The sequence below is a fragment of the Scyliorhinus canicula genome, chromosome 11 (genome assembly GCF_902713615.1).
Source record: "Scyliorhinus canicula chromosome 11, sScyCan1.1, whole genome shotgun sequence".
In the NCBI taxonomy this organism is placed as follows: Eukaryota; Metazoa; Chordata; class Chondrichthyes; order Carcharhiniformes; family Scyliorhinidae; genus Scyliorhinus; species Scyliorhinus canicula.
Window position 1 is genome coordinate 124446025 of NC_052156.1, and position 8412 is coordinate 124454436.

Genomic DNA, 8412 nt, shown 5'->3' on the forward strand with positions numbered 1-8412 from the left:
GTGAAACTAGAAAATATGTTCCTTTTTAAGTGAGTGATTGAAGTAAATGTCAGTGCTATCTTTTGGGAATAATTTTACATCTTTTGTTCCCAGATTCCGTGTCAAGTCTTTCGTGGTCAGGTTTCATGTGACCAGCTGAAGGCGCGCTCTCATCTGTGCAAACATGATACCTTCTGTCTCACGCCTGCCCTAATCAGCAATTTCTTGTCCATATTAATGAACAGTTTTTGGAGACCCGCAGCAGTTACTCAGACTTGGAACCTTACACTGAAATTTACTTTTAGTATTAGTCTTGTCTGGAATCAAAACCAAATACTAAACGTGCTTAGCAAAAGGTACTTTATCATTCTGGCACCCTCACACCAGAATTGGGTGGTACAGTGGTTAGCCCCCCCCCCAGCACCAGGGACCCGATCCGGGGTCAATTCCGACCTCGGGTGACTGTGTGGAGTTTGGACGTTCTCCCAGTTTCTGCCTGAATTTACTCCGGGTGCTCTGGTTTCATTCCATGGTCCAATGATGTTCAGCTTAGGTGGATTGGCCAATCTAAATTGCTCCTTAGTGTCCAACGGTTAGGTGGGGTGACAGGTATGGTAAGAGGCAGTGGGCCGAAGTAGGGTGCTCTTTCAGAGGCTCGGTGCAGACTCACTAGGCCGAATGGACTCCTGCACTGTAGAAGATCTATTAATTGTGAAGAATAATTCAAATAACAATGAACACTGCAAGACAACTGTGTGGAATGATTTGGAATCATAGTCTGATGTTAGGCTCATGTGCAGCCTTGCAATCTGATTAATAACTTAAGGCGGCAAACCATATTCTGATATGACTTAGCATGTGCTGCTTATATTTTGATATCCTGAAATATTAACAAGCTTTGTTGACGCAGCAGTTGAAAGCAGATATAGCCGGAATATAAATGACTTGAATACATAACAATCCATGCAGGCGTGCATCAATCTCTTGTGGCATTGCATTTAGAAAATTGGTGAATAAGGTTCTTTTCTTACCTTTCTCTGATGTCTTGCCGTATGTGTACTATCTTTCCTCCCTGTCCCTGTAGTATAGCACGTAATCAAGGTCAACAATGAAGTGCAAAGCCAAGGGAGGCTGTTCCATTGGAGATGGCTTTTGTAGATGAGATGTTTAACCGCTCCCTTAAACGCAGCACTGTTCTCCTGGTGTCTTGGCCAATATTTATCCCGTCAACTAATACCATTTAAAACAAGCTATCTGATCATTATCACAGTGCTGTGTTGTGGCAGTTTGTTGTGCGTCAGTTGGCTGCTGTGTTCTCTACATTATAACAGTGACTGCACTTCAAAAAATACTTGCATCTGTTTGAGAAATATTTTGGGGAATTCTTATGTAAATTCTTTTTATTTTGGAGACCTGACAAGGTTTTGCGTAAAAGTGCATTCATAATCCTAAATAATCATGTAGATTTGAAACATCAAAAATTATTTTCTCTTTCTTTAAGCCTAATTATGATGTTGTAATAATGTGCATTTGAAACAGATGAAAATTTGTGTTACTGGTGACAAAAGGTAATAAAATATTTGACAGTCTTAAGAATAGTGGAGTGGGGATATTCCAGTACTAGACTTGGGTTAAATTGGATCATCTAGGTGCAAGTGGGCAATCAGTCGTGGTAAAAACAGAAAATGTTGGATAAACTCAACAAGTCTGGCAGCACCTGTGGAGACAAACACAAGTTAATATTTAGGACCAAAATGATCCTTCTACAGAAGACTAGGAGGGTGAGAAACTGACACAGTAATGAATCATCAGCTTGGGAGAGTAAGTAGCATAGTGGTTAGCACTATGGTTTCACAGCACCGGGGTCCCAGGTTCGATTCCCGGCTTGGGTCACTGTCTGTGCGGAGTCTGCACGTTCTCCCTGTGTCTGCCTGGATTTCCTCCACGTGCTCCGGTTTCCTCCCACAAGTCCTGAAAGACGTGCTATTAGGTCATTTGGACATTGTGAATTCTCCCTCTGCGTACCTGAACAGGCACTGGAATGTCGTGACTAGGAGCTTTTCACAGTAACTTCATTGCAGTTCTAATGTAAGCCTAATTGTGGCAATAAAGATTATTCTTATTATTAAGGTGCCTCAATCTGAAGGCCCCAGATTTGCCCCCCCACCCCTGCCGAGCATCTATAACACCCCCTCTGACACCCTCCCAGCTCATCCCTTACCCTCCCACCCTCCAATTTACCTTGATTGTGGTTCCAGAGCGCTATGTACCTCTTCTGACCTCTGTGGTGCTGTGCCGAGACGGGCTGGAGAGCTGTCAGCCAATGTGATTGGCCGACGGCTCTCCATGGTGAAACTTTCTTCCAAGGGTGGACAGAAGCCCTGCCCACCCTCTACCAATCAATGCTCAATTGAGTGTGAAATGGCAGTGGGCCTGTCAAAGTCAGTAGGGATGGAATATTCAGGCCCAGGATAATCTCCAATGGATGTCAGATGCTATGAAAAAAAATAAAAACTTCAAATAAAAGCATTGGCAAATCAGCTTAGCCATCCTGAGTTATCCCTTTTGTCACTTTGTATGCAAGTCATGTATTTTATTGAAATGTGCCATCAACGACCTTTATCCCTCTCTAAACATTAGGAAAAAAATCACTTAGAAAATCTGGCTTTTTTCCCAGAAGCAAATGGACACGCTGAACATTTGTCTCTGCGGTGCATTATTCAATAATGGACTGTTGCATGTGCAAACTGCCATGAGAAATGGAGCTGTTAAGTGCTCGAGAGCTCTGTGTTGTCGTATTCAGTTCAGATTTTAAAATGATTCATCACGAGTACGATTGACACGTTGAACATAAATTTTAAATTTATAAATTTTATTTTAAAATGTTCACAACTGCTGTCACTTGGTGACATGTTTATGCCTGGAATGTTATGTGGGGATGCTTACATAAAGTCATAGTGTGAAATATTAAAAATGAAGATTGGCACATGAGTGTTTTCTTTCACACATCCCCACTGTTAAGACAGAATTTAACTGACTCTTGCCAGAAGGATGTATGATTTCATGATTTTCGCATCATTTTAAGACTAATTAAATTTGGCATGTGTTGCAAAGTATGTTTCATTTAAAAGTAGATTTTTTTTAAATATTCAGAGGAGCTAAACTATAATTCACACCTACGGCCTCTTTCAGGCTGAGATTGGTGTATTATTATTATTATACTATTGAGATTCTTGCAGCCCAGTGATGGACCTGTGCTTTCAACCCATGGCTACCTAGTGAAGCAAAATCGGCCAATTTGGATTGAAACGAGTCGAGCTGCAGTTTGCTGTCACTGAAACCGGGCCTCGGGTCAGCCGATGAGACAATTTGCATTCCAGCACACATTGCATAAAGTGAAAGAGTATGAATTCTTCCACTCCTTGTTTCTCCCCCATCACCATGTGCTTTCGTATGTTACTACCTTGGAAAAGTCAGGCGCGTGAATAGATAAGACCATCATGCACTGTGAATCTTGGTCTTTTACTTTATTGCCTCTCCCTTTTACATTGAGGAACTCCATTCAAAGTGAAACCGAAAAAGCTTCTACTCTGTGCTACCAAGTAGAGATTGCATTTAATCAGAAAAATGGATGGTAAAAACTAAATTAACTATATTTCTTTTGCAGTGGTGGGATATGACTACTGGAGAATCACTTCAGACATTCTACACTAATGGGACAAACCTGAAGTCCATTCATGTTTCATCTGACTTCAAAACCTATGTGACTATTGATAACATCGGAATACTCTACATCTTGAAAATGATAAACTGAACCCCCTGGATCTGGAGGAACAAAAGACGAGTTTTGTGGTATTGCTGGGAGAAGTTGTATTTATTGCACTTAAAAATGCTTTCATCGAACTTTTAGACAAAGCAAAATATGGAATGAGAGCCATTTGTATTTTCTATTTTTTTCTTACAAAACAAATTGCTACTGAGCCACTGGAATTTGTTGGAGACTTCAGCTTTATGGGAAGAGTGCCATAAGGGTACCGCATGCAAGGACAATGTGTGATGCTGCTTTCTGTTATTCACAAGCTTTGGGTTCTGTGATTCCACTGCTGGTGTTTCATTGCTTTGAAACTCTTGAGGCAGATCATATTTAAGATTTGGAGCACAGTAAGCAGTTTACAGAGATTTGGAGTACATGATCAGTTTACAAAGATTTAGAATGCCTGAGCAGCTTGCGGTAATATGCTTGGTGCTGTTAAAAAATAAATCACCCCCTGACCTTTCCACTGACTGTGGTTGCATCTTTTCAGCTGCTCGGAAAGGATATTCTGTTAAACAACTGAAATTTTTCAATCAGTCTTTAAAAACAGTGTTCAGAGTTGTTATAAATCAAATCTGACATCAGTGTTTAATACTTCGAATGTTAAGTTTATATTCGGAATTGATCTATTTCAATTGAATGTTTCTACTGATTTTATTTTCATATTTCATGCGATTAAAATTTTCACAACTATTTCTGCGTCTTTATTTGGAAAAATGATATAGTAAGGGTCAGACTATTGTTACGATCCCAGTTGATGTTATAACTGGACAGGAAGATCCCAAAATGGAACCCTGACTCAAAAGACTGTAACTTTTATCTTTTTTTATACAAAAGCTGGAGGAATAGTCACAGGACCGGTAACTAGTTTTAACAACCAGAAAATTTTTTTTATTAAGCATGAAAAAATTGGATTATAATACAATACTCCTTTACTCCCTCTTTAACTTAACAATTACACACAAGTTTTAGAATTAACACGTATTGCAAAGTGCATCTTAACCTACAATCTTAGCTCCAGCAATAGCACTGCAGACTTGTGCTTCAGAACCTGGTGCTTCCGTGACCAAGCTGTTCCAGTGCAGCTACAACACTGGCATCTACCCGGCAATGTGAAAAGTTGCAGATATATCCTGTACTCAAAAAGCAGGACAAATCCAACCCAACTAATTACCACCCTATAGGTCTACACTCAAATCATCAATAAAGTGATGGAAAAGGTCATCCACAGTGCTATGAAGTGGCACCTACTTAGCAATAACCTGCTCACTATCGCTCAGTTGGGGGTTCCGCCAGGGTGACTCAGCTCCTGACCTCATTACAGCCTTGGTTCAAAAATGGACAAAAGAGCCAAACTCCAGATGTGAGGTGAGCGTGACTGTGCTTGACATCAAGGCAGCATTTGATCAAGCTTGGCATCGTGGAGCCCGAGCAAAACGGGAAACCGGGGGAGAAACCTCCATTGGTTGGAGACAAACCTAGCACAAAGGAAGATGGTTGTGGTGGTTGGAGGTCAGTCATCTCAGGACGGAGATATTGCTGCAGGAATTCCTCAGGGTCATGTCCTAGGCCCAACATTTATCTCGACCGGGCACACACACATAGGACGGAGTGGGCAGAGATGGCTAGGCTGGTGGATGAGATTCTGTGGATGGTTAGGAGATATTCAGAGGCCCCGAAGGCTGCACTGTTGAAGGGGTGGCAGAAGCTCCAGATGGAGTTCAGGTTGGTGTCCACTGGAAAGGCAGTGGGCAGTTGCGGAGGGTCAGAGGGGTCAGTGTATGAATATGGGGAAAAGGAGAGTATGATGTTGGCTCACCAACCCAGGAAGCAGGAGGCGGCAAGGGAGATCAGATAGGTGGAGGATAGGAGGGGGAAGAGTGGTTTTGGACCCAGTGGTGGTAAATGGGGTTTTTGAGGAATTCTACAAGAGGATATATGATTCGGAATCTCCGGCCCGGGAGGAGGAAATGCAGCGATTTCTGGATGAGTTGGAGTTCCCCAAGGTGGAGGAGGACCTGGTAGAAGGGCTGGTGGAGGAGATGGTGGGCATGGGGGCGATGCAGGCAGGGAAGGCCCCGGGCCCAGATGGATTCCCAGTAGAATTTTATTAAAAGTCTTCGGGAGATCTGTGGCCCCTGCTGGTAATGAGGTGAGGGAGAAGGACGAGCTCCTCCCTACGTTATTGCAGACTTCGATATCCTTAATTTTGAAGAAGGATAAGGACCCAGAGCAGTGTGGCTCTTACCCCTGATCTTGCTGCTAAATGTGGATGCCAAGTTGTTGGCAAAGATCTTGGCCTCACAGATTTAGGATTGTGGCCTGGGGGTGATAGGGGAAGACCAGACGGGATTTGTAAAAGGGTGGCATCTGTCGGCGAATGTTAGACGTTTGTTGAATGTGATTGTGATGCCTTCAGAGGGACAAATGTGGAGGTGGTGGTCGCTATGGATGTGGAGAAGGCCTTTGATCGGGTAGAATGGGAATACCTGTGGGAAGTACTGGGATGGTTCTGTTTCGGGCAGGGATTTGTGGATAATCGGTTGGTGTATAGGGTGCCGGTAGCGAGCGCAAGGACAAATCGGGTGAGTTTGGGGTATTTTGGACTACACCGTAGGACAAGGCAGGGTTGCCCTCGCTCCATGTTGCTTTTTGCCTTGGTGAAAGAGCCACTGGCACATGGAACGTCAAGGAGTTAGGAGATAGTGCAGGGGGAGGGGGGGGGGGGGGGGGGGGGGGGGGGGGGGGGGGGGGGGGGGGGGGGGGGAGGCTGAAGCACAGGGTCTCGCTGTTCGCCGACAATGTGCTGCTTTACAAATTGGACCCACTGGGAGGTATTGGGGGGGGGGGGGGGATCATGAACATTTTGAAGGAATTTTGCCGATTTTCTGGATATAAGTTAAACATGGGAAGAGTGACATTTTTCCGATTCAGGCAAGAGGACAGGAGAGGAGGTTGGGCGAGCTGCTGTTTAAAGTAGTGGTGGCAAACTTCCGACATTCTTATTTGTCTTTCGGAACCTCTTGATTATTATTCCAAAGGCCTTTTTTAGGAAAATTAATGTTTGATTTTGGAGTTTGTGTAGATGGGGACATTCCCACAGGTGAAGAAGATGCTGTTAGAATGGGGACGCGGGAAAGGTGGACTGGCTTTGCCAAATATCATGAACTATTACTGGGCAGCGAATATAGTCATAGTTAGGAAGTGGGTGGTGGGGGAGGGGTCACGTGGGAGCAGATGGAGGCAGCCTCTTGTAAGGGCACAAGCTTAGGGGCACTGTTGATAGTGCCTCTGCCGTTCTTGCCAGCGAAGTACTCTACGAGCTTAGTGGTGGTGACAACCCTGAGGATGTGCCTTTTTCCCGCCACTACTACCCTCCCATGCTAAGCATTCCAGATTCCAATCACCCTCTGGGTGAAAACACTTTTTCTCAAATCCCACTTAAACCTCCTGCCCCTCACCTTAAAATTATTGTCCCCTCATTACTGACCCTTCAACCTATCCACCCGGTCCATACCCTTCATAATCGTATACACCTCAATTAGGGTCCTCCCTCAGCCTTTTCTGCGCTTCAGGAAACAACCCGAGCCTAACCAGCCTCTCTTCATAGCTCCATCGTAGGCAACATCTTGGTGAGGTCACACCTGGAGTACTGTGTACAGTTTTGGTCTCTGTACATGAGATAGGATGTAATGGCACTGGAGGGAGTGCAGAGGAGATTCACTAGGTTGATTCCAGAGTTGAGAGGATTAGCTTATGAGGAAAGACTAAGCAGACTGGGACTATGCTCATTGGAACTTAGAAGAATGAGTGGGGACCTGATAGAAACATACAAAATTATAAAGCAAATAGTTAAGATAGAAGCAGGGAGGTTGTTTCCATTGGCGGGTGAAACTAGAGCTATTGGGCGCAGTCTCAAAATAAGGCGAAGCAGATTTAGGACTGAGTTGAGGAGGCACTTCTTCACCCAAAGGGTTGTGAATCTGTGGAATTCCCTGCCCAGTGAAGCAGTTGAGGCTGCCTCATTGGATGTTTTTAAGGCAAAAATAGATTTTTGAACAGTAAAGGAATTAAGGGTTATGGTGAGCAGACGGGTAAGTGGAGCTGAGTCCACGAAAGATCAACCATTGAATGGCAGACTCGAGGGAACAGAAGGCCGCCTCCTGCTCCTCATTCTTATGTTCTTTATGAATCCCCTCTGCACCTTCTCCAGTGCAATCACATCCTTCCTATAGTGAGGGGACCAGAACTACACACAATAATCCAGTTGTGGCCTAACCAAAGTTTTATACATCTCCAACATAGTCTCCCTGCTCTTATAATCTATTATACGACTATTAAAGGCAAGTGTTCCGTATTCCTTCTTAACTACCCTATTAACCTGTCCTGCTACCATCAGCGATCTGTGGACAAGATCTCCCAGTTCCTCTGAACTTTCTAGTGTCTTCCCATTCATTGAGTACTCTTGTTACTCCTTCCAAAGTGCATCACCTCATACTTTTCAGGGTTAAATTCAATTGAATCTGCCACTGATCTGTCCAACTGAGCGATCCGTCTATATCTTGCTGCAACCTAAGATTTTCTTCTTCACTATTAACCACCCTGACAATCCACGTGTC

General features: G+C 43.9%; 1 protein-coding gene across 2 annotated transcripts in view; it reads left to right on the forward strand.

The window, feature by feature from the left end:
* apaf1 (apoptotic peptidase activating factor 1) overlaps window positions 1-4488 on the forward strand; it is a 272699-nt gene extending 268211 nt beyond the window's left edge. For both annotated transcript variants that reach the window (XM_038811297.1, XM_038811298.1), the window contains one exon: window positions 3647-4488. In XM_038811297.1, coding sequence (XP_038667225.1) covers window positions 3647-3793 — 147 coding nt within the window. In that variant the 3' untranslated portion in view covers window positions 3794-4488. The remainder of the gene's footprint in view (window positions 1-3646) is intronic.
* Window positions 4489-8412: the final 3924 nt, after the last annotated feature.